Source organism: Pituophis catenifer, unplaced genomic scaffold (genome assembly GCF_029215685.1).
Source record: "Pituophis catenifer annectens isolate HBS135680 unplaced genomic scaffold, rPitCat1.0.hap2 SCAF_2, whole genome shotgun sequence".
Taxonomy (NCBI): Eukaryota; Metazoa; Chordata; class Lepidosauria; order Squamata; family Colubridae; genus Pituophis; species Pituophis catenifer.
The window spans coordinates 157453121-157480594 of NW_027256882.1; the positions used below are offsets into that span (position 1 = coordinate 157453121).

At 43.7% G+C, this 27474-nt stretch overlaps 1 protein-coding gene across 1 annotated transcript; it reads right to left on the reverse strand.

The window, feature by feature from the left end:
* Nucleotides 1–4976: 4976 nt before the first annotated feature.
* Nucleotides 4977–27085, reverse strand: WNT1 (Wnt family member 1). The gene is made up of 4 exons (XM_070934888.1): nucleotides 26985–27085; nucleotides 19778–20031; nucleotides 10050–10315; nucleotides 4977–5465 (listed from the first exon to the last, which is right to left on the reverse strand). Exons 1-4 carry the CDS (start codon nucleotides 27083–27085, stop codon nucleotides 4977–4979), a joined length of 1110 nt encoding a protein of 369 aa, XP_070790989.1.
* Between the last annotated feature and the right edge of the window lie 389 nt (nucleotides 27086–27474).

Here is a 27474-nt window from a genome sequence, read left to right on the forward strand (position 1 = left end):
GGCTTCCCTCAGGCATGAAATGGCCTGAGCATTATCCCTAGATTTGATAGGTTTGCTGCTGAGAGTAATCCAGCAAATATGGACCATGCTCTATATCAGGGGTGAAATCCAGCAGGTTCTGACAGGTTCTGGAAAACCAGTAGCAGAAATTTTGAGTAGTTCGGAGAACCGGCAAATACCACCTCTGGCTGGCCCCAGAGTGGGGTGGGACTGGAGATTTTGCAATATCCTTCCCCCAGGAGTGGGGATGAAATGGGGATTTTGCAGTATCCTTCCCCTGCCACGCCCACCAAGCCACACCATGCCCACCAAACCACACTCACAGAACCGGTAGCAAAAAAAAAAATTGAATTCCACCACTGCTCTATATTCTATGTATCTCAAAAATTCTTGAGCTGCTGCTGCTGCCCTCCAAGATAACTGCTGCTGACAGACAGACTGAACCACGCATAACAGGTACCAGTGAGTGAAGACTGCTTAATGGTGACACAACCATGAAAAGCTTCAAATGGAGTCCTGGATCAAGCAGTGACATGGATGGAGGCCTTACAGGTCAAATAATTTTCATAAGATTGAAACACTAAATGATTCTTCAAAGGCAAGACTTTCCTGGGGGTTTTTTTGGCTTCCATAACCTATTTGGTGACCTGGAACAAGAGGCATTTGATCTCTCAGGCTCTTATACTCAGGAGAAAGCATATGGCTCAGGCTCTTCTCTATGATTACTCTCGCTAGCCAAATCTAATTACTCAATAGCCCTGAATTTAGCAGAGGCCTTCTGCACTCTAGGGCTGGTCTATCATAATGATCTTTCGCAACTGTTTAAACAAGAGAATGCCTTATATCCCATTTGAAAGCATGTGACCTGCTTTATACTATATATGTTAGCCTTCTTGAAACAATTTTTGGCATCACTGAGGATCGAAAGCTGTAGAGCAGACGTAGCATCACTTTGCATCCAGTCTCAAAGATGGGCTTTAACTTTGGCCTCTGCTCCTCTCCTTTGCCATCCACTCTTCAACTCTATCAGGTTGCCTTTCTTGTGAAGCACTACAAAGAACATCTTGTTCTTTTCTAGGCAGCCTCTAGGGCAGTGATGGCTAACCTTTTTGTTGTTGCGTGCCAAAAGCAGGCGGCGCGCAAGGGGGTCACGCGCGCAAGTGCCCACACCCATAATTCAATGTCCCCCGTGCCCCACCCCGTTGCACATGTGCGTGATACCCCTATGCTCCCCCCGCTTTTGGCACGCGATGGCAAAAAGGTTACCGGTGGGCCCAGTAGGTCTGTTTTTTGCCCTCCCCAGGCTCCAGAGGCTTTCTTGGAGCCTGGAGAGGGTGAAAACGGCCTTCCACACACAGACACGGAGGCTGTATACAGCCCGTTTCTCAACTTCCGGTAGGCCTGGAAGGCCCGAAAATCAGCTGGCCAGCATGCACATGCACGCCGGAGCTGAGCTATGGTAACGCTTGCGTGCCCACAGATATGGCTCCGTGTGCCACCTGTGGCACACATGCCATAGGTTTGCCATCACGGCTCTAGGGCCTAGGCTAGAGTTTAGGCCTCTGTCCTCCAATTTTTTTGTTTCTTACAGCCATCTCCTCTGGGGCCAAGTCATGTTCCCCTTTGCAGTTGAAAGTGAAAAACAAAAGATATGGATACTGCAGAGCTCCTCAGAATAGTTGAAACTGCCAATAACCTGCCTCAGCTGCTCAACATACAAACGTTAGGTCCAAAGCTTCTTGTTTTCAGCACCATCGATGAATGGACAGGTCCCTGCATGGATCTTTCACCTGCTAAGGTGCATAAAGGTATAACTGTATTAGTTGGTTTCCCTCCCCCCTCTTTGGAATATGTAGTAGATAGAGGCCTAAAATGGCAGGTGTCAGTTATCTCAAGATTTATTTCTCAATGGAGTCCTTCCCCGTCTTCTTTTTAAAAAATAAAAATACTGTATGTATTGGCATTCCTGGAACAATTTTTTAATCTGTATTAATAACAAGCCAAGTGCAATCCCTGATCATGTAACTATGTCTCTTCAACCAGGCAAATCTGAATTTACCTTTGCTTGAGCTACATGTTTACTTATTCAATAAAATCTTCTTGCTATAAGTGATGAATGAGCCATGATAACATGGCTTTGCTTGTTTACATGTTCTGACCCTGTCACTATTCTTTGAAGAGATGGGCTTCTTAACATAGTAGACACAGTCGTAACAAGACGTTGGAGCCTTGTACATAAACTCAAGCTGGAATTGGAATGCAGCTTTTTAAAAATGCAATAATATTGGAACAGATCAGCAAGGGATGTGGTAAATTATCTAATACTTGGAGACTTTAACTGATGAATGGCTGAGTCCTCCAAATATATGTTCTCATTCAGCTGCAAATAATTGGATTTAAGAGCAAAAGCTGCCAGACAGAACTCCATGATTTGTGTTGAGAGGTCAAATTAGGCATCAAGTGTTATAATTGCACCAACCTGAACAAGGGTGCCAATCACATCTGTGCACAATCAATGCACAGTTAGATACAAGGTAACGCAAGGCAATCCAGGATCAGGCATTTGAATTTTGTATAGTACAGCAAATACATTAAACTCGGTTAAATTGATAAAAATATATACTTTATTCTTCTCTAAAATGTCGCGAAAAGATTCAGAAACCATAAGTCTAGGAGCAAGAACCTTGCTTCAGGCCTAAAGGAATATGAAACAAGCAATAATAAATATTTTATTTACACACATCTGCAAAATTATTAGCAATCCCAGTCACTTCTTCAGTGCATATTATTTCCGGGGGGGTTTCTCTGAGTGAGTGGATGAGAGAGCAAAATGAAAGGAGGGGGGAAATGTTTAGAACTGTTGAAAAAACATCAGTATTTTTTAGAAGCATATTTTCTTAACAAAAAGGTTCGAAAGTCAGAAGTCATACACATCCTTGCATGCATGTTCCCCACCTCCACACAGCAGCACAAAAATTGTGTTTGAGAATAGTTGTAAGCACAGGGAGCAACGTGTAATTAAAGGGGAGTTGCCTGTTTCCCTTGGACCTTTGAGAGATCAAAACTCTCTACTGCCACTTTCCTAGATAACAGATGCAGCACCCAAGGCCAGATTCTAGGACAATGACGGCGAACCTTTTAGACACCAAGTGCCCAAACTGTGCGTGCGGGCATGCCCGAACTGAAATGTGCGCACGAGTCTGTGCACATGGCAGACATGTGCACAGACATGCACAAACATGCGCAGGCGTGGACATGCGCGCATATGCAGCATAGACTCAAAGACCAGCTGGCCAGCAGGAGGCGGGGTATCCCAACACTGGTAGCGTGGCAAGAGGTAAGATCTTTTTCTTTCGGGAGCTTCTGTCATTTGCAGGGAAAGAGAAGCTCACGAATGAAATGCCAAGATCTGACCTGGAGTGATGGTGCATGTGCCAGCAGAGAGGGCTCTGCGTGCCACCTCTGGCACGCATGCCGTAGGTTCGCCATCACGGTTCTAGGACAATCTTCCCCAGCTTGGCTAGTCTTCTGACATGTGGACCGAATAAGCAGAATTAACTGCAATGCTTTTGCTGACAGTGGTCGGTCCACACATCTAGATGGCACCTACGTTGGGAAATGAGCCAAAGGGTCTCTAGTACAAGTAGTCCTCGACTTACGACCACAATTGAGCCCAAAATTTTTCTCGCTAAGTGAAACATTTGTCAGGCGAATTTTGCCCCGTTTTACGACCTTTCTTGCCGCAGTCGTTAACCGCATCAGTGCAGTTGTTAGTAACACAGTTGTTAAGAGAATCGGGCTTCCCCATTGATTTGGCTTGTAAGAAGGTCACAAAAGGGAATTCACACGATTGCGGGATATCACGGTCAGAAGTATGAGCCAGTTCTGCCAAGCATCCGAATTTTGATCATGTGACCATGGGAATGCTGCAATGGTCATAAGTGTGAAAAATGATCCTGTCCATTTTTTTTTTCAGTGCCATGGCAACTTTGAACAGTCATTAAATGAACTGTTGTACGTCGAGGATTACCTGTACTAATACCGTGGAAAATAAGTATCCAAGATAATTTGCTATAAACGTCCCATTAGACCAATGAAAGATGGTCTACATCAGCAGACATTCATTACTATAGGATCAGTCACTGGAGAACCTTCAGCTCAATTGTGCTTCCTCATGTATTCAGAGACCACAGATGCTCTAATGATATGCTTTGAGTTGCATTTCTCTTGGAGCCACATTAAAAGTAGTTGGGGGGGGGAGAGAAGGGAAATAATCTAATTATCATACACAGGGCTTACACCCCTGAAAGTCAGTTCAGAGAAGCTTGTGTGAGGTCTGTAAAATGAAAGGTGTCAAACACCACAGGGAAGACACTTCTTGTGACCTGAGCATGTGTCTCGGATGAGGGAAAGCCATTCTGCCTGAAATCCGAGGTGTTCCCCCCCGCCCTTCCATTCCAGTCATTCAGGAGGTCCAGAAACAAAGAAAGGAACTAAAGATTTCAACCAATCAAAATTACACCTAATAACCTGGGATAACTGCAATCCCTCAGGGTTGACGTTTTCAGATCTAGTTTAAATTAAGCTCTACGATGACAAATCTCAATTAGCATGCAAAAAAATACAAAAGGAGCTCCTTGCACACTCGGCCCTGGCAAACCTAGGCATGACCGGGTGTTGATTTCTCATGGATGTCTGCAGCCATTTCAACCTGGGTTGATTCTCCCAAGACGGGAGAGGTGAGACATTTGTAACCATAAAGATGTCTGCTATCTGGGCCAAGAAAGGGTACTGTGCTCCTGTGGGGAAATAGGGAGATGTGTGTGTGTGTGTGTGTGTGTGTGTGTGTGTGTGTGTGTGTGTGTGTCTGTGTGTGTGTGTGAGGCGAGTGCCTGGGCCTTTTCAGTGAGGTCTTCTTTTTCTCCGAGCTGGGTGCTTCTTGTTGACTCGTTGGCCAAGCATGTCCTTTGCTTCCCTCACAAGCACTCGTGCAGCACTTGCATGTTGGTGCAGTTCAAGCAGCTGACATGACAGCACCAGTGGAAGGTGCAGTTGCATCTCTCAGTGACGCGCTGTGTCCGGGTGCGGTAGCCCCTCCCACAGCACAGCAACTCACAGCCGTCCAGAGCTGGGGAGGTGCTGTTGCAAAACCGTCCAGCTGTGCCTGCTGTGCCTGTCTTACCGCTGTAAGTGCAGAAATTGGGAGACTTCTCAAAATAGACCAGGTCGTGAGGAGAAGGAGGCTTGTGAGCTGGATTCTCTGGCTCCAGATGGTGCAGCTCCATGCGGGAAGCTCGGTTGCTGCCTTTGTTGCCGTAGATGACCCGGGAAGCGCCATCAAAGCGATCCTTGAGGAAGTCCCCCACGGTCCGAAAAGTGGGCAGACGCATCCAGCAGGTCTTCACGGTGCAAGAGCCTGACATCCCATGGCACTTGCATTCCTGGCGCATTTCTGTGAAAACGGTCTGAGGAAGAAAAAAAAAAAAAAACAAGAAGACCAAGAAGCCTATTAAGAGTGTCAGAAGAATAATTCGGGGTTCCAACTCGAGACGGGGTTGCGCAAGAATGAATAAAAATGAGATCCAGACAACTGTGAGGAAAGAAGAAACATTTACTCCTAAAAGCAAAACAGTTTGCCTTTAGGAGCAGGCTGCAGAGAAATGGGGTACAGCAGCAGATTTTTACAGGGGTGGTGGTGGTTTGTCTGGAGCAAAGTATCTATGTGGTGATTCTAGGGTGACACGTGAGAGCCGTGTGTGCGTGCATCAGTGGTGGGTTCCTCCCGGTTCGGTCCGGTTCGGCCGAGCCGGTAGCGGTGACGATATGACATCACCGAACCGGTTCTCTCCCTCCCCGCCATCCCACCCCCCCCACCTCCCCACGTTATTCTTACCTTTTATTTGGTCCCACCCCCAATCTATTGCTGCCTCCTGAGTCCCAGCTGATGACTAGAGGGAAAAAAACTGTTTAAACTCTTGTCGCGGGGCTTCAAAGGGCTGTCCTACAGCTGATCAGTGTTAAAAGCAAACAAATGAGTCGGGTCATAAGTGCGAGGACTGGTCGTAAGTACGAGGACCTTCCAGAAATGACTCTGACCAGCTAGCCATGCCCACCTAGTCACATGACCTCCAAGCCACACCCACAAAATAAGCCACGCCCACAGAACCGGTAGTAAAAAAATTTAGAACCCACCCCTGGCGTGCATGCGTGTGTGTTTAGCAATAGCACTGAGACATATTTAGCGCTTCACAGTGCTTTTACAGCCCTCTCTAAGCAGTTTACAGAGTCAGCCTATTGCCCCCCAACAATCTGGGCCCTCATTTTACCCACTTCGGAAGGATGGAAGGCTGAGTCAACCTTGAACCTGGTGAGATTCGATCTGTCAAACTTGCTGGTAATCAACAGTCAGCAGAAGTAGCCTGCAGTACTGCATTCTAACCACTGAGCCACCACAGCACTACACCACATTCCACAGTGTAGCTATGTTTATTCTTGTGAAAGTGCAGTTCCTTCTGGGAGACCTAATTTAATTCATTCTGTTTGTGTTTGCAGGCCTTATCCTTTGATATGTGGATTAGGTCTGGGTAACTTATTTGGGGATTTGAGGAAGTTTTGCTAATTTTAATTGATTAACTTAGTTTCAGCTTCACTGTCGATTATCTAATGGAGATACTGATTCTCAGACCATTGTGGGTTCTGGTAATATTGTCAGGGAAGATGGAAACAGTATAAAGAATAAAACATATTTGGATATAAAATTTCGTACAAGAACAAATACACTTTTTCAGCACTCTGGGCTGTCCTGCCCCTAAAGCCCAGCGCCTGGTTCCTAAATTGAGAAACCTGTCATGCTATGATAAAAATAAGGGGTCCCAGACTCCAACACTGCCCTTGTCACAAAACTCACTAGGTAGCTTCAGGCAAGCCAATCTTCCTAGCCTCAGTTTTCCCACTGAGTAAAGAGAACCAATCCATTATAAAAGCTGTGAAAGTGACTGGTGTCAGGCCTAGAGGATTACGATCTTCCAGAAACGCCTGAACTGCAACTCCCAGAAACTTCATTTATGTCCATGTGGGCTAAATCCAGAGGTGGGTTGCAGCAGTTCTGGAGAACTGGTAGTGGAAATTTTGAGTAGTTCGGAGAACCAGTAGTAAAAATTCTGACTGGCCCCGTCCCATCTATTCTCTGCCTCCCGAGTCCCAGCAGATTGGGAGGAAATGGGGATTTTGCATTAACCTTCCCCTGGATTGGGGAGGGAATGGAGATTTTACAGTATCCTTCCCCTGCCACGCCCACAAAGCCATGCCACGCCTACCAAGCCACACCCACAGAACCGGTAGTAAAAAATTTTGAAACCCACCACTGGCTAAGTCTACCGGGAACTGTAGTTCCTCAATTATCTGGACAGCCAGAGAAGTTCTCCAGGCTTTGAACAAGCTAGCTAAAAAAGGCTTTTTCAATCCAAAGCTGTGAGGACTACAATTCCCAGAATTCCTAGTCTTACTTATGCTGTCTAGAAACTCTGGGAATTGGAAAGGAAGTCAAAATGTGATGATGACAGTGACAATAACAATACGGTACTGTAGCAATGATGGTACTGGTAGTTGAGAAGCTACAGTATGTCCTATTTTTTCTGCTTCTTGGAGTGATCAAGGGTGGCTGGGTACCAGGACACCTCTGCTTTTCCCTGGAAGCCATCTCTCCCTTTGTTGTTCTGTTAGCAAATCTCTTTTCCAAAGTCCATTTCTTTCCCCTTTCCTTGCAAATGGGAACAACTGCCCCCCCTTCCCATCCACACACCACAGTTCCCCTCCAGTTAGAAAAATGTGGATGTGTTTCTCCAAGCCCGCAGTTTTTCTTTCCAAAGGGGTTTTTATTGCAATTAGAAGAACTGGAATCATTTCCTTCCAGATGTTTAGGAGCCCACACGTCAGCCTAGCTTGTGGTTCTGGTCTTGGCTAGCCTGCCTAAGGGCTGGCCTGATTAAGGGAGGCTTGCCCCATTTTTGGAGGGGACATCCCATTACCGCAGCCCCGCCCCTCTCAGGTTGCTACCACTCTCCTCACAATGTACGCCCTGTAAAAGCAAACAAACATATGCTTCCCAGTCTGTGCAATAAGCAGAGAAAGGAAATACATTTTTATGCAGCCAAGCCACATACATACAGTAAGCAGGTATATTCTCATGCCCAGAATTCAATCTGTTGTTTCAATCTGTTCATCAAGGTAAAAGGCCTTCGTCATGAAGTCAGGCAGCAAATCTGGGCATTTCTAAGGGCAGCAGATAGGCAGATCGCAACCAATCAATTGGGATGTTTTCCTTAAACAACTCTGCTAAATGGCTGGACTTAAGGGCACTCCAGTGGGATGCTATTCAGTTCCTGCCTTCTGCCAAGGCATAAATACCCTACTGCATTATGTCATCTTAATTAGTAGCAAAGAAGTAGTTTGGATTTTTTTTTTATATATTACCTGCAAACTCTAGTTTGCATATCTCACACAAGGCTAAAAGGGGTGTAGCACTGGGGGAGTAGAGTTAAACGCATCATCAGCTTAGAGTCGCTGTGTTCCCACAAGGACTCCAATCCTTCCTGAATTCCATTGACCCTTTTCTGGTGCCAACTTAGTGTTGAACTTTAGTTCATCAGATTCTTCTCTACAGGTAGTCCTCGACTTGTGATCACAATTGAGCCCAAAATTTCTGTTGCTAAGTGAAACATTTGTTAAGTGAGTTTTGCCCCATTTTACGACTTCTCGTAGGAAATAGCCTGATTTAGCAAAGCAATTCTGTTAGTCATATTTAGGTAGGACAACAGCTTGAGCTGAGTTCTCCTGAAACAAATTCTTCCCTGGATGGAGAGGCGGATTCTTGCACTAGCTCATGCTTGTTCAATAAAGTGCATAAATCATTGCAAGGATTGGAAGGTAAACCCTAACGCAAATTCTCATACAGGAACTGGCAGTCTGTTGCTTCCTTCTGTCCTATTTGTAGGGCAACAGTAGGGCAACTGAGAGCTTGTTATAATGTGCCTGCACGTATTCCCAGCATTCTCGTAAAACAACAAGCTCCGGGAACACATTGTTTAGATTTTACAATACAAACTCTGTGCCGTCTTGGACACCAAATCCAATTTCATCCAGGTGAACAATACACAGTAGTGGCCAAAATTGTGGAAACCTTTTGGGAAAAGTGTATTTTTGAGGTTTAATGTCTAATAACACCACTTTTTTGGGGAGTTCCAAGATAATCATATTGCACTGCTGGAATGGCCTGGGAATAGCCCAGACCTTAACCCAATTGAAAATCTATGGAGCCGACTAAAGAAACTTGTTAGTCAGAAGTGAGCCACCAATAAAACCTAGTTAATAGAAGCAATTATTCAATCTTGGTTTCATATTATAACAACTGCAGAACCAAAAGACTTGATTCACTCCATGGGAAGATATTGTAAGGCTGTAATTCATGCTAAAGGTTACCCAACTAAGTATTAACTGACGTGATAATTTTTGTATATCTTGTTTTTTCTACGTATTTCGCTTTTCTTCTTTATACTGTAACTGCTATTCTAATAGCAAATCCTTCATAAAAGTTATTGCATTACAGTCTTGATTAAATTATCTTTCCATTAATTTTATGGTACCGCTCCAAAAAAAAAAAAAGTGGTGTTATTAGCTAGTTTTAGAAAATACACTTTTCCCAAAAGGTTTCCACAATTTTGGCCACTACAGTACAGAACTATAATCACATTAACTCAATCACACATTTGCATAAGTGCATAATGATCTAAGTGGGACCTTTTTTGCATGATATAGCCTTAATAAAACATTAATTACTTTGGAGGAATTTGATGGCTAGGTTTTCCTAGGAATAGATCAACATAACTAAAATCTTGTCTCTACAGAAAACAATGAGCTGGTATGAACAGAGTGAATCATGGTCTGAACATATGTTGAAAGCATTCGTGATGCTTGCTGATATGAAAGGCATTCTCAATGCATGCAATTCTACGTAAAACCCCGTACCCCGTAGTGGTCCCCATTCTCCCTACCAGACGTCCTGCCTCGTTGTTGTGTAAATTCATCAAGAAGCGCAGGTCTCTCCCCTTCTCGTTGGAGTCCACAAACTCTCGCCCAAAGACCCGTCCAAAGTCCACATTGTCACTGCAGCCACCCCAGTGCCAGTCGGGACCTCCTGGGCCCCGCCGTCGGTAGTCACAAGTGCAAGATTCGATGGAGCCTTCCGAGCAAGAACGGGCCACCGAGTGGGTGACCCCAGCGCTGGTAATAGCAAAAATGAAGGCAGTCTCTCTGCAACCTGGAGGCAGAAGGGAGACCATACAATGTATCAGTGAACAGCACCGAACCCAGCTTAGTACAGGTAGACCTTGACTTAAAACAGTTCATTTAGTGACCTTTTGAAGTTACAACGGCACTGAAAAAAAGTGGCCGTTTTTCACACTTACGATTGTTGCGGCCTCCCCCTGGTCATGCGATCAAAATTCAGACAGTTGGCAACTGACTCATATTTAATGACGGTTGCAGTGTCCCAGAGTCATTTTGCGACCTTCTGACAAGCAAAGTCAATGGGGAAGCCAGATTCACTTAACATAACTTAACACTTGCAGTGATTCACTTAAGAACAGTGGCGAGAAAGGTCGTAAAATGGGGCAAAACCAGTGGTGGGATTCAGCCAGTTTGCACCACTTTGGGAGAACCGGTTGTTAACTGTCTGAGCAGTTTGGTAAACTGATTTTTGGAAGAAATCATTAGAGCAGAGAACCGGTTGTTAAATTATTTGAATCCCACCACTGGGCAAAACTCACTTAATGTCTCACTTAGCAACAGAAATGCTGGGCTCAATTGTGGCCGTAAGTTGAGGACTACCCGTAGTTCCCAGTGAATCCATAATAAAGGCTGCCTCGTGTGCTTGGAGACCAGCAACACATTCCTGACACAACGCAGGAGCAGCAGCGTTCCTTAAAGCTTTCTTCCTCGTTTAAAAAAAAAGTGGTATTATTAGTTTCAAGGAATATTCATGGTGGTAGCAACCATAGCAGTAAAAGTGGTAGCAGCAATAAGAATAGTAAGGTGATGATGTTACTCATCAGGCCATTTCAAGCAGCTGTACGTTGCTTTGAACAAACATCAGAGCTGGGTAGGAGGCACTTCATATAAGAAGAAACCTTAAGTGATGTATCATACTCTGCCTTTGTAAGTGAAGCGAATGCATAGTTAGGAGCAGTTGAGATGCTGTGCAGAGATGCAAGGAGACCAACATGGGAAGCATTTAATGGAGGTGGATGTTTAACTCCCCCAACCATCAGTATGAGAAGTCCATCTTTCAGTTTCATAAAACCAATGGACTTGAATCTTCTACTGGTACGTCTATCATCTATCTATCCATCTATCTATCATCTATCTATCTATCTATCTATCTATCTATCTATCTATCTATCTATCTATCTATCTATCTATCTACCTATCTATCATCTATCTATCTATAGATGTAGATAGATGTAGATGTAGATAGATATAGAGATACAGAGATCTAGATGTAGATGTAGATATATAGATATAGATATTTCTTCCTTTGTCAGATTGAGTCTAGCAGGGTTTAGGAAGTGGCGGCTCTTTCTGTCCTCATCCAAGAGCCTCAAAAGTGAAAACAGAAGGGTTACTCTGACTGTAGGGTTACACTCAGCTACTTTTGCATATGGATGGAAGGATTAATAACTTTGAAAGCATGTTTGAAAATGATACCTTCACTATCTCAGAAGAGGCATTGCCTCTTGAATGGAAAAGAAACCCTCTTCCATAAGAGCACAGCACCATGCATGCTGTTTGCAAACATTCTGGCATTGATTTATTTTATTTATACAGCATCTTTCCTTCTGGGGAAAAAAAACCCTTTTCTTTTAAATTAAAAATGCTTTAAAGAGCATTCTCTTCAGGGGTGAAATCCAGCAGGTTCTGACAGGTTCTGGAGAACCGGTAGTGGAAATTTTGAGTAGTTCGGAGAACCGGGAAATGCCACCTCTGGCTGGCCCCCAGGAGTGGGGAGGGAATGGAGATTTTGCAATATCCTTCCCCCAGGAGTGGGGAGGGAATGGAGATTTTGCAATATCCTTCCCCCAGGAGTGGGGAGGGAATGGAGATTTTGCAATATCCTTCCCCCAGGAGTGGGGAGGGAATGGAGATTTTGCAATATCCTTCCCCCAGGAGTGGGGAGGGAATGGAGATTTTGCAGTATCCTTCCCCTGCCATGGCCACCAAGCCATACCACACCCACCAAGCCATGCCCACAGAACTGGTAGTAAAAAAAAAATTGAATTTCACCACTGGTTCTCCCCCATGCTGCCTAAGAGCATTTTTTTTACCGGAACGATCTAAAAATCAATGGACTACATGCTGCATCCCATAAAAAAGGAAGACTTGTGGATTATTTTCTGGACTGTGGATCTTTGTTGTATTTCTGATTAATAATCCCCCTTTTCTTATTTTCCTCAGAAGGGAGAGAGAACTGGAGGGCTAGAAAAGGAACATTCAAGCAAGTTTGTGGGAGAGGAACGCTGCAGCTCTCCACGGAGTGGGATGGGAAAGGGGAAAAGAGAGAGTAACAATCGCTTACTATAAAATCTGACATAATCTATGAAATCTGATGGACGAATCCCAGCTGTGAATATTTGGAATGGATGCCTGGGCTGGGTTTAGATCTTAGAAACAGATTTCTGTACTCTACTCATGCAACTTCTCTGGGCAAGGTCGATACACAAGTCACTCTTTTGTTGATGGGCAGGGTTAAAGGAAGAGAACCAATATCGGATAAGGACTGATACGTCGAATTAGGCTGGAGAAATTCAAGTTCAAACTCAGGCAGCCAGGAAGCCCTTGGAAGAAACTCAAAGAGAGGTAAATCAGCTAAAATCTTTTAATCTAAACCAATGGACAAACATTTGGTGGGAACATGTTGCTACACGCATAAAAATTGCATATGTGTTAACAACAACAAAAATATCTTGATATGAATGTATAGTTAATCCTGAGGGACAGCAGTGAGTTACTCCTAAGAAATAGGTGTACATAGCAAGGTCTTCATAGAGAGCCAGTCTGATGTGGTGATTAAGGCCCCAAGCTAGAAACTGGGAGACCGTGAGTTCTAGTCCTGCCTGAGGCACAAAGCTGGGTGAAACCTGGGAGCCTTAGGAAGAAGATAATGGCAAACCACTTCCAAAAAGCCTTGCCAAGAAAATGGCAGGGATTATTCTAGGCCAGGGGTCGGCAACCTTAAACACTGAAAGAGCCACAAAGGTCCTAACCAGAAGCCCCCCGTTCAATTTTGGAGCCGACCGGAAGTCCGGTTTCTCCACCATAGAGTCTCCTCCTAGCACGGCGTCCTTTTTCCTCTACCTGTCCTAACCGAAAGCCCTATCAATTGTGGAGCCAACTGGCGACAAGGAGCCACAGCAGCGGGATGAAAGAGCCACATGCGGCTCCAGAGCCGCGGGTTGCTGACCCCTGTTCTAGGCAGTTGCCAGGCATCATAATGTTGGCTTCTAGCCAGAAAGAAATTGCACACTTTATCATAGGTTTTTATATTCTGGGTTTCCCATTTTTTTGTACAGGTACATAAGGAAATTCTGAGTCAATGACTACAAGTCTCGCTTTTGGATGGAGGGAGGAGCGTCATCTATTTATTGCTCAGAAGATGGAAAAGAACAGCTACAGAAGGATCAATGCCTTCATCGATCAACTGAGGACAGAAATCATAAATTTTATTTTGATACAATGTATTTAGAATTGGGAAATGCGACTCTCCTAAAGAAATAGTTCCATGCAATGGACATGGCCAGTCAGAAAACAAATATTTGCCAGTCATGCCTTGATTCCAGAACATGGAATCATTTATTTTTAATTCACAGTTTTCTGTTCCAACACAAAAAGAAAAGATTCAGAGTCAGGCCACTTGGCCAAGAGACTGATTACATCGCAGAGGTGAGATCTGATCATCAAATGCCACTGAATAGCCTACTTACCTCATTAAGCACAAGAGAATACAGGTAGTCTTCAACTTACAACAGTTCATTTAGTGACCATTTGAAGTTACAACATCACTAAAAAAAGTGACTTATGACCACTTTTCACACTTATGACCATTGCAGCATCCTCATGGTCACGTGATGCTTGACAATTGACTCATATTTATGATGGTTACAGTGTCCCCAGATTTTGTGAACACTTTTTGCGACCTTCTGACAAGCAAAGTCAATGGGGGAAGCCAGATTCACTTAACAACCTGGTTATTAACTTAACAACTGCAAGGATTCACTTAACAACCGTAGCAAGAAAAGTTGTAAAATTCTCACTGAACAAATGTCTCACTTATCAGCGTAAATTTTGGGTTCAATTATGGTCGTTAAGTCGAGGACTACCTGTACTAAAGGCATATCATTATGTTCATGGACACATTTGTAAATTAAACTTTTAAAAACAAATTGACAGGGGTGGGGACAGGGTTGGGCTGCTGCGGGTTGTAACAACCGGTTCACCCGGAATTGAAAATGTGAGTGCATGTGCATGGCATCGAAAAACAGGCGATTATATAGGACGTGATAGCGCCAGGGCAGATGGGCGGGCCCAGCCCTGGTCAGAACAACTGGTTCATCCGAACCGGTCTGAACCGGCAGCAACCCACCACTGGGTGGGGAGGATAGGGCACCAAGACCCAGAGGTACCACACTAGAGTGTCCAGTCTTAGAGGTTCTCTGTGCTCCTCCCAGCTATTGTCTTTCATCTGGACGGTCTAAATGGCAAATTCTTCAGCCTTCTAACCCAAATAAAGTATTTCCTTAGTTTATAAACCTATAACCAGCCTTAAATGATGCTCATGAAGACATACATTCAGCCATCAGAACCAGTGGGGGAATCCAATTTTTTTTACTACAGGTTCTGTGGGCGTGGCTTGGTGGACTTGATGTGGCTTGGTGGACATGGCAGGGGAAGGATACTGCAAAATCTCCATTCCCATCCCACTCTGGGGCCAGCCAAGAAGTATTTGCTGGTTCTCCAAACTGCTCAAAATTTCCACTACCGGTTCTCCAGAACCTGTCAAAACCTGCTGGATTTCACCCCTGATCAGAACTCACTTTATCACAAGGATCGAGCATACTCTTTAGCAAACAGTCAAGTTAACCAAAAGACTTCCCACTAAATAATAATGTTTCCATGGCAACCTATATACAAAGTGAGAAGACTGTAATAAAGCAGGATTTTAATAATAATCAGTGCTGGGATTCAGCCGGTTCTCTCCAGTTTGGGTGAACCGGTAGCAGCGACTGCGGGAGGCTCTGCCCACCCACCCGGACGTAATGCGCGAGCACTGTGCATGCACATTTGTGAACTGGTAGGGAAGGTAAGTGAATCCCACCGCTGATAATAGCCAATGGTGTACAGTTATTGTCACTCCTCTGGAGATATGCTTGTTGATTGGTCCAAGATTCTAACAGCAGAACAGGAGCGGAGGGGATTCTCAGCCGTTCTTCCGGCTGTTTTCCCCCTCCCATTCTGCTCCAAGGGAGTCCCCCAATCTTATGGGATATATTGGAAGGGAGATGGAAGGCTCCCAGGAAACAGGAAGAGATTGAAAATCATTTCCATCCCCATTCCATCGGTGGCAGCTTCCCATAAGGCAGAGATGGGGAATGATGACCCCTTTACGACTTGTGGACCTTAACTCCCAGAATTCCTGAGCCAACATAGTTCACGCAGGAATTCTGGGAGTTAAAGTCCACAAGTCATAAAAGGGCCGTAGTTCCCCACCCCTGCAATTCTACTCATTTATTTGTTTCTTAGGTTTTTGTTTCATCTTCTTGTTCAGGGAATATGTCCTGCTTCCTCCTCCCATTTTTCTCCATTACAACCACCTGGTAAGGCCACCTGGGCTGAGAGAGAATGAATGATCCAAAGTTATTTGGTCAGCTTCCATGGCTGAGGGGCAACTAGAACTGTCAATTAATTAATAAGCTGCTGCTGCTGCTGCTGCTGCTATTATTATCATCATCATCATCATCATCATCATCATCATCATCATCATCATCTCTTTTATTCATTAAACATGAAACTCAGTCAACTGAACATTTAAAAATGCATCACAAATACCATTGACTGGTGCTAATGGTTGATACGGGTTGCTGCCAGCGTCCTAGGTATCAACCAAATACCTTCTTAAGATGTTCGATGTTCCAAGTAGCGCAGTTTTTTGCGCTGGTGTTATTGGTGTTATTGCAGGTGTTATAGCAGGTGTTATAGCTGGTGTTATAGCTGGTGTTATAGCTGGTGTTATTGCAGGAAGCTGCAACTTCTTGATTTGTTTTGTAAAATTCTTGGACATGGTACCAAGTGCCCCAATGACAATGGGTATCACTGTGACATGTTTCATCCATAGTCTTGTAGTTTCAATGGCCAGGTCGCGATATTTCGTTATTATTATTATTATTAGTAGTAGTAGTAGTAGTATCAACATCATCATCATCATCATCATTATGGTTGGTCACACATTCAACCAGATGTTTAGACTGGATTTGGCATTTATAACCACCTATTGACTCCTTCCCAAGGACCTGGGATAGGCAGATATTATTTGATGGTGTTAAAAATATTGTTGCAGGATGTAAACCATGCCAAGTAAGGCTGCCTTTTGTAATTGACTGATGGTGGTTTTGTCAATGCCAATGGGGTTCGTGTGGTGCTCCAGATGTTTTATTTATTTTATTTTATTTATTTACATCCCGCGTTTATTATTTTTACAAATAACGCAAAATGGAGAACATTTCCAACATACCTTCATTTCCCTATTTTCCCCACCATAACAAACCTGAAGAGTGACTGGCTGAAGGTCGCCCCATCTGGTTTCATGGCTAAGGTGGGACCTCAACTCACCATCACCAGCTTTCTAGCCTGCTGCCTTAACCACTAGATCAAACTGGGGTTTTTTTTGGTAGTGGGTGGGGGGGGAGAGAATTGCATCCAATGAGCAGGTCTTTATATTTTGCTGATATTTTCTGATTTTCTCCAGTTCTTTCTCCTATATTCTGCTGTTGTCCCATTATTCTGTTAAGTCTGCTGATCTATGCTGTTAGCAGAGCTCAGTTGCTAACCCCAGCGTGGGATGTCATCGTTAATATCATCATCACAACTGTGCCATGATCCAAATTTGAAAGAAGGGGAAGAAAGGTGATTCAGAGTGTGCACGGATGCTCATGTTGCATCTGTTGGCAACTCCTTAAGGAAGATGCATCTTCCGGTGGTAGCTACTGTATGCATTCCCAGAAAATACATATTTGACTTAATGTGCGGTAGAGTATATACCCACGCACGCCCCAAGTCGCCTTTTAATCTTCAACAAGTTTATGTCCGCTTAAGCTGTTGAAATCCCACTGAAATCCATCAGATTTAAGCAGGCCAGGTGTGCTAGACTGCAATGACATGATGCTTCTAATCCAAAACAGCAAGTCTGATATTGTTCTTAATAATTCTGAAGTTATATCAATGTACTTCAGCCACATCCAGGGGTGAAATCCAGCAGGTTCTGACAGGTTCTGGAAAACCGGTAGCGGAAATTTTGAGTAGTTTGGAGAACCGGCAAATGCAACTTCTGGCTGGTCCCAGAGTGGGGTGGGAATGGAGATTTTGCAGTATCCTTCCCCCAAGAATGGGGAGGGAATGGGGATTTTGCAGTATCCTTCCCCTGGAGTGGGGAGGGAATGAAGATTTTGCAATATCCTTCCCCTGGAGTGGGGTGGGAATGGAGATTTTGCAATATCCTTCCCCCAGGAGTGGGGAGGGAATGGGTATTTTGCGGTATCCTCCCCCTGGAACGGGGAGGGAATGGGGATTTTGCAGTATCCTTCCCCTGGAGTGGGGTGGGAATGGGGATTTTACAGCATCCTTTCCCTGCCACGCCACCAAGCCACGCCCACCAAACCACACCACACCCACCAAGCCATGCCGACAGAACCGGTAGTAAAAAAATTTGAATTTCACTACTGGCCACATTCCAGTAATTGCCATGCAGTTTGCTTTAAAAGAAGGTGCCAGCATGGACACCATGAAAAATTCTGAGACATTTTGTTTCTGAAAAAAGGAATGCGGAACAAAGAACAGTCGCCTGATCTTTTACTACCTGACGGTGCTCCCTTGCTCAGTTTCCCCAGGGCTCTTGGCTATTCCCCAAATAGACCTCATAAGTCACGAGTCCTTTGGCCATTCTACAGGGCTTATATTCTGAAGGTGGAAGGCTATATAGGGGATAGGCACATCTGCTATGGTGGACATCCACCAGTTAAAATCTTCCAGAGGAGCAAAATTAAAGAGATGGAAAATTAACTACAGGTAGTCCTTGACTTACAACAGTTCATTTAGTGACCGTTCAAAGTTACAACGGCACTAAAAAAGTGTGACTTACGACTGTTTTTCAAAGTTATGACCTTTGCAGCATCCCACATTAACATGTGATCAAAATTCAGATGCTTGCTTGGCAACTGATTCATATTTATGACTGTTGAGCTGTGTGTCCCAAGGTCATGTGATCCCCCCTTTGCAACCTTCTGACAATCTGGGGAAGCCAGATTCACTTAACAACCAGGTTATCAATGGCAATGTTTGACTTAACAATGGCGGCAAGAAAGAAAGGTCGTAAAATGGGGCAAAAATTCATTTAACAAATGTCTCACTTAGCAATGGAAACTTTGGGCTAATTGTAGTTGTAAGTCGATGACTACCTGTAGAAGGCTCTAGTACGGGGGTGTCAAATGCAATTTGATTGAGGGCCACATCAGGGTTGTGTTTGACCTTGGGGGGCAGGGGGGGTATGGCTGAGGGTGAGGCCAGCTCAACATCACTCGTTGAGGCTCCATTTTTGGTCGCAACAACGTCCTGTAGCCCTCTGCCAGCGAAAATGGAGCATGGGTGCACACGGTCTCTCCAAGCTCCGTTTTCGCTGGCGGAGGACTGCAGGAGACCATCTCGGCCAAAAACGGAGCCTTGGAGGGCCGCATGTGGCCTTCCCAATCTCCATTTTTGCTGGCAGAGGCGCCACGGGCCGATCCGCCATTGTTTCCAAATTGGCCTGGCGGGCCAGATCTAAACACCCTTGAGTTTGACACCCCTGTTCTAGTTGGAGGGGAAACAGCCCTCAAAGACCTGAAGCTTGGGGAGGGAAGAGACTTTGCTCCTCCTTTTCATGCTCCTGTTTTCAGCAGCAGCACAGAAATGTCGTGAGATAGACGTAGTGCTTCTCAGCTATGGCAGCAAGAGGCACCGGATAATGCACTGCTTTGAGCAGCTCTTACAAGGTATGGAAGTGGCAATGGGACCAGCCATCAGGATTTAGACCCAGTGGTCCAAGTGGCAGGTCAGGAAAGTGGGTGGGTGGTTTTGTTTGTCCAGCTCTGCCCTTTGAAGCATCTGCTTCACGTAGCTAAACAGGAGAGCTGGTCCTGGTTCCTATTAGGAAGGAAAAACAGAAAACGGGGACGAGAAATTTGCGTGCTCTGTGACGGACTCACTTTTGCAGCGCTCCCCATTAAAAATGGAGAGCTAACTACCCATCGCAATGCAACACACTTAGTTTCATGCCTCCCCTTGCTAAATCAGCCAGAATATAGGAGCAAGAAGAAACTTCTCGGATCCATGAAGTTCACCTAGGGAACCGAACAGACTTCTATCCATCTCCTCCTCGCCGCCACCACCATTCAAACCCCTTTTCGTATCATCCCCTTACCTCTGTTGACAATCTTGCCGAACACATTGGGGCCTGGGGTAGTAGGGCAGTTCCAGCGGCGGTTGCGGAATTGCCACTTGCACTCCTTGATGGCGCTCTGCAGGCCGCTGCTGATGCTATGCAGGATGCCTGGGTTTTGGCGGATAAGCTTGCGTTGCTTGCGGCTCAGGAGCTGCAAGGAAGGGTCTAGCACCAGCTGCACGTTCTTGGAGTCGGTCAGTAGGTTGGTAGACGAGGCCACATTGATGATTCCCCTGCAAGCAGAGGTTTCAAGAGGATTACATTGTGATCAGGACAGGGTGGTCTTTGGCTCCTTAAGGACTCAGACCTCCAGAATGGACTGAAGACTTCCAGCCGCACCAGGAAAATGCCAGGATACAAACATTTTCACCCAAAATCTTACAATGTTGAATATCAAGTACTGCAAGGGCATTTGGAACGGGAGGAGTTAAGACTTGCTGGTATTCTTTGATGATTCTGAACAGCCTCTATCACGTTTTTTTTTTTTTAACCTTTGCTTTGGCCTAAAATATCACTGCATTTAATGCTGCTAACATGCCAATGCATGTTCTCTATATATTTCTATATCTCTTTCTATCTATCTATCTATCTATCTATCTATCTATCTATCTATCCATCCATCCATCCATCCATCTATCCATCATCCATCCATCTATCTATTTATCTATCTATCTATCCACACAGGTGTGTATTTAAACTCTCTCTGCCTGGTGATATATAAAACAATGGTCCAAATTGGCAAATAAGAAAATCAATGAAAACCATATTAAATAGCAAGAGAAAATGAGAAAAACTAACATTCATAAATATACCACATAACAATAGCAATAGCACTTATATACTGCTCCATAGTGTTTTTCAGCCCTCTCTAAGCAGTTTACAAAATCAGCATATTGCCCCCAACAATCTGGATCTTCATTTTACCGACCTCGGAGAGATGGAAGGCTGAGTCCAACCTTGAGCTGGTCAGCATCGAACTGCTGGCAGTGGAATGCAGAATTAGCCTGAAATACTTCATTCTAACCATTGTGCCACCATGGCTCTTAACATCAATTCCTTACCTTTCCTAAGTCAAAGAATAAAAATTAAATCTTCCCATAGTATAGCTTCATTCCCAGAAGGATCACAAGATCCATCAAAACATGCCAGATAAATCAAGTAATAACCATGAGTTGCCTCTTTTTCCTTTCTTTGGTGGAAGATAATTAGAGTGAATCAGGAAAGCCTCTCTAGACAGGAACTGCCAAAATCTACAGTAGGTCCAGTTACAAAGAAGTCCCTCTTTTATTCCGGTTCAAGTGCCGAACATACTATATTTTAAGAAGTGAGGTACCTCACTATCAGGGGTGAAATGCTCCCAGTTCGGACCAGATCGCCTGATCTGGTAGCAATGGCAGCGGGTGGTTTGGAGAACCGGTAGCAATAATCCCTGCCCCCCCCACCCACCCATGCCCAGCTGAGCCGTGCGATCATCAGAGGCTTTTTTTTTTTACTTTTAAAAGCATTTTTTTTACAACGTCTTCAGCCAAAAAGATTGTAGAAAAAATGCTTTTAAAAGATTAAAAAAAGGCTCTGATGATTCTAGCTGAGCAGCGCGATCATCAGAGACTTTTTTTTTACTTTTAAAAGCAATGCTTTTAAAAGTAAAAAAAAAGATTGCGCGCCACAGCTTACCACCCCCCCTCATGCGCTGTTCTACTTACCGCATGCCTCCTTTTGGTGTGCACTGCGCACGCGCACCTCACATTTGGTGCGTGGTGCGCACTGCGCATGCACAGCCAGTGAACCAGTAGTAAACCAGTTCAGATTTCACCACTGCCCGCTATGATATTAAAACATAATTAAAAATTTCTGCAAGTCACTTATATCATAGCAGCTGGGGCGATCACACTCTACATGACAAATGAAGAAATCATAGCAGTTTTTGGACAGGTTTTGGCAGATCATGTGGATGAGGAATCAATACTGTAATTAATAAGAGGGGAGCAGAGTGTTCCCATCTCTTGCCAGAGCCACCTCAAACATGTGGAAACAGCTAAAGGGGAATTCATATAAATTCCAAATCTAGTGCATCTGGCATTCTTGAATTAAGAAAATCTTGTCTGAGAATTTCTGTCCCCAACTTAAAGTCATCTAGGAGAAATACACATTTACTTAAGAGAGCTATCTAAAAAGCATTTGCTTTACATGATTTCTATTTGGCAGAGGAGGTCCTTGCAGGATTCATAAAGAGAGCAGAGTGTAAGGTGCAAAATTCCTATTGCTCAAGCTTTCCCTAATTTGATATGCTCAAGATGTGTTAGTATTGCAACATCCAGAATTCCCAGTCAATTCCCTTTTTCTCTTTAAACACCATAGCATTAAACACTGGTATAAACTCCAGTCATTTGCTATAGAAATGCAATTAATGCCTGATAATATAAGAGTTACAGTAACAGTACAGTAACAGTTCACTGAAATAAATATAAACTTGGTTACATTTATTTTGTTAACCAACTAGCTGAACTATATAAATGTTTTAAATAAAAATAAATAGGTTGTTATGCATATACAAAACATAGCTGTTATTATCTTACAGCTATTGTTTTTCTATTATTGTTATTAGATTGGATCGAAAATCTGGAATGTGTATTTATTTATAAAATCCATACACTTTACTTTTATTCCAGATAGGATTTCAGAATAATATGATAGCCAGTTAGTGGTATTTTGTCTACACATATACACACACATCCATTGCACACACACAAAACAGACATGTATCACACAAATGTAAAACCCAATTTGACCATAAGGCTTAAAAGAAATTCAACCACCATTATCCATCACAACTGCAATTCCGTGCTATTGAAAATATTAAAATATTTATTTGAAAATTTAGAACTTATTCTCCAAAGAATGTAGAGGAGGTGCCAGGTACAACAATCAGATAATACCAGAATATAAGAAAAATCATTATAAAACATGTAGAAAAGCATTAACGAAAAAAGTTTTTTAAAAATTGGAATATACAAACCACAATGGAGAGAGGGAAGAAGAGCAGCCACCTATCACCCACAATAAGGGAGCTAGATTCCTTTAAAAGGTTACTGGTTCTCTGAGATTCCCTCCCCCCAACAATGGCCACAACTATCTTGGGAAGAGAGAGAGAGAGAGAAACAATGGCAGCAAAATAAGAAAACAACTGTTCTGTATATAGAATTTGGAAGAGTCAAACTACACACCAGGCCCCACCCAGTGGAAGAGATTGCAAACAACATTTCTTCATTTTCTTCATCCAAGTAGCTGCTAGTTATCCTGTCTTCCACCACCCCAGTCCTGCACAGGTAGAGAATCTTTACAGAAGCCCTCAATGCTCTAGGCAGCAGCTCCAATTGCTCTTTGCAATGATACCCCTATTACCTCTAGGATGGAGAGCAAGGAACCCCAATGTTATGCTATTTCAGAAAAGAAAATGCATTACTTGGAAGTAGCAGACTTCATCACTGGAGTTAGTATTGAAGGAAAGGGAAACTGTTGGGTACCATAAGCCAACTTTCTCAACTTGGCACTCTCAATCCATACCCAACAAACTCCCATAAATTTTAGGTAAGGGAGATTATGGGGGAAGGATTAAAGTTCATCTGGAGGACAAGACTTTGGGGAAGATTGCATGATCTGCCTTATTCAGAAAATGACTGGTGTTAAACTGTTAATTTGTGGCTGCTGCAAATTGTGGCTTCCTTTGCTTTACAGTAGTGATGGTTCTAAGCCTTTTTTTTAAAAAAAATGTAGATGTTTCAACATGAAAAGCAACAATAATCTGATAATTATTAACAATAACAATCAGCTGATAATTATTGTCAGCTGGCTTTTGATGACAGCTACCTTTGATCCTGAAAGGCAAGATAAAAGCAAAGTAAATTTGTTTAAAAAAAAAACCAAAATACTTATTTTCCCATGGCCAAAAACACTTTGCTCAGTGCCTGAGTGAAAATAAACTCTTTAGTAATCCAACATGCTAGACACTTGATTTTATAAATCATCACTGCTCTCTATTATTCATTCACTTTAGTTTCTGTCGGTTGATGTTTTAGAAGGAATTGTGACAGGGAGAAGAACTTTATCTGAGAGCTCAAATAAGGAAGGGCTATACCACTCATAGATTATCTTTGATAAACAGAATTTAAAAAAAGCCCCGGATAACCAACAGAGATATATGGTACAGGCATACTAAAATAGTGAAAGTATTTCCTATTGAGCTATGGAATTAAAATGCAGCACATATGTTTTAAGGGTATTTGTGATGGAACAATGTTTTCCCAATAAACTGTCTGTGCAACTTCTCCTTAAAACATTGTAGTGGGGTTTGTAATACTGCATACAATAGTCCAAGTACTCCCCTGAAAACCTAACTCTAAATGTGAAAGAGGATCAAAACAAACATTTCCAGGTATTTCTAAGCAACCAGAACAATTGAACCCAAAGATGCTTTTTCAAAAGGCAACTGGACTTCCTTGTTCTTCCTTGAAGACGTTTCGCTTCTCATCCAAGAAATTTCTTCAGTTCTGAACTGAAGCGAAACGTCTTCAAGAAAAAAACCAAGGAAGTCCAATTGCCTTTTGAAAAAGCACCTTTGGGACAACCATGACCTGGATGACTGAGAATCTCCATAGACAAACAGCTGAATTTGCTGTCTCTCGTAACTCCTTATTTCAACACAACTCTTTCAAAGCCAAGGAGGCTCTCACCACATCTCAGGCAGAATATTGGACTTCCAGTCCATTGTCAAATTTGGTGGCAGGGAGCTGGAACAAACAGCCTCTCGCACTAAGAAGCATGGAAATCCTTCGTCTTTTTTTCTTTTCTTTTTTTTCCCTTTTACTAGTACTACCAAGGACCTTTGGGCCTCACTGACTCACTCACTGACTCACTTCACTTGGAGTACTAAAATGGTTGGGTTAATTTTCCAAAGCACTGCAGCCCTGAAATTTGGTACTATACATATGTCATCTGAGACATTTTAATAGCTTAAAACAGTTTGGAAAATTGTAGAATTCCTCCTCAAAAGATGGGATGGAGGAATTGTATTGCCTCCAAAGAGTTAGAGTGGGGTTTCCCAAACTACAGGTCAGGACTCTCCCTCCAGGGAATCACAACCAACTTTTGTGCTTGTATATGTGTGCGTGTGTGTGATCATTTTCTTTAAAGCCTGATCAGGTTGGTTCCGGCCAAGTGGAAGCAAATACATTCTTAGACTTTGTTCCTCACTTTGCCTGCAGAAAACCACTGTGGGAAGTTCCTGTGCCACAAAGTTTGGGAACTTCTGCGATATATAGATTATATTATAAAAATAAAATATAAAGTGTTGTATTTCTTTTTCGCCCAGCTCAAACACAAATGAAAAAATTAGTTTTATTCATACAGAGCTGATCCTGGATCCTGCAAGGTTTGAGGCTATTGAGTATTTTATGCTTATGCAGATATACCAGTTACTTGAAACTGTTGATAGAGAATCTAGAATACTCTTCTTTGAAACAGGAAAGAAGAAATGTATCTGCTTCACACATGTGACACAAATGCACTTAGTCATTACTGTATTACCATGCTACCCTTATAAGCAGATATTTAATACTTATGCATCTCAAACCATACTGATTACTAGCAGCATCTGAGAAACAGGCATTCTTTTCTTCTTTCAATCGAAACCTAGAACATGACCTTCACTTCATTCCAGAAAAGACCATGCAACATTGATCCAGTGGTTAAGGCTTCAGGTGGGTGGCTATGAGTTCTAGTACTTACTTAAGCATGAAAGACAGCTAAGTCAGTCACTCTCTCTCTCACCCCAACTCACCTCACAGGGTTATTGTGGAGAAAATAGGAGAAGGAAGGAGTATTAGATATGTTTGCCATCTTGAGTTATTTATTAATTCATAAAGACAGTGTTAAAAAAACCTTAAATAAATGTGGGAATTCTCCATATATGCCTCAACGCATTTGGAGAACGGAACACTTCCATTAACTGCAATTCCCTTTTCATTTCTACATTGAACAACCTATAACTCAACTTTTTTTTTCTTCTTGTTTTGTACTGAGCTGGCAGATGTGGCAATTTCAGATTCCATGCACCTGCCCTGATTCCAACATCACTTAATGGGATCTCACAGCTACCCTTCCCAGATCCCATGTTGCTGCTTCAGTCCCACATGCAGAATGCTAGTGCTCAGGCATGAGTCCGAGTGGGTTATGCAGCTGGGTGAGTGGCCAGATCCAAATCACTGATGACTGGCAGTAAAAATTATATTGGAAGGTATCACACCCACAAGGTACCGTATGTCGCCATTGAATTTAGATGTGAAACTTCCATTTGGCCAGGATGCTTACTGAAATGATCATTGCTTTTCCTTATTGATTCTTCCATTGGACCAAAAATCAGACATGCATTGCAGTAGAGGGGCTAAAATTTGAAATGACATTCCTTTGCTTTCTCAGGGTTTCATGGAGATATTTCAGCAGGACCGTCAGGAATCAAAACTGAGAGTCATATCTCTCTTCTCTGAAGGAGAAGAGGAGGAAATATCTGCAGAACTATTTTTACTTGATTTGTCCTGGTGTCAGAAGAGGCATGCAAAGAAAATTGAAAGAAAGAATACAGACATGCAACACTTGAATAACAACATTAGCAGTGAGGGAAATAGTGCAACAGTAAATGGCACATCATTATAAATAATTATAGCGAGAGTGCAACATACTTCAGTTATAGGGGAAACATTTCTGTATTAATAGACAGAGGCAAAAGTAGAAGTAGTGATAGTTATTAGTAATTCTTTGGTCCAATTCCAACTACAAATTTGGCCACCCCATGTGGGCAGAGCTAAAGACCCATTTCGGGGCTTTGGACCCTATCCTTGCCTCTTGCAAACGACAGCCGGATGCTCAAGTCTTCCAAGCTTCCACCGAGCAATATCCCGCAGAAACCGAAAAGGGGATCCAGATCGCTAAAGGCAAGAACCAGCGCCTGGTCCTGCTCCGCTTCTCCACTTGGCCATTCGTCACTGCTTCAGAAGCCGAGTTTCGGGCAGCGCGAAGTTGCCAATTCGGGAGCCTCGAAACAGCAGCAGGTTCGATTTCCCTCCCCGTCCCATCATTTAACTAAGGCGATCCGGTTTCGCCAAAGGCGCAGCCGCGCGTAAAGCGCACTTACCACCATCGGCCGCTGTTATTCACCGCTAGAGTGTTGGAAAGAGAGGAAAAAGCCAAAACCCACAAGGTCTTCAAGCCTAGCATTAATGCCACGGGGCTCATCGCTTCGCCTGCCTGCTCGGCGGAACCGCAGGAGAGGGGGGTGGAGGGGTTGGAAGCGGCGAATGATAGATGGGTGGGTGGAGAGGTGGGATGGCGATGCGGTCTCCAAAGCGCTCCGCTGGCGAGGCGCGCACCGTGCGCCCGGGAAGTGGCCGTCGCTCGTCAAGAAGATGTGAGAGCCCAAGTTGAAGTTTTTAGGGGAGGGAAAGGGGAAAAGGGAGAGAGAAAAAAAAAGGGAGAAGCTGCAGGAGGAAAAAGTCCCCTTGGGCCTCACTTGCTGGCAATCCCGCCGGCTGATGACTCCCAGAAGAGAAATTAAGACGCTAGAAGGGGAGAAGCGCCGTGCGTCCTGCTAGCTGTGGGCTCCTTGCAGCATGTCTGCGAACCCC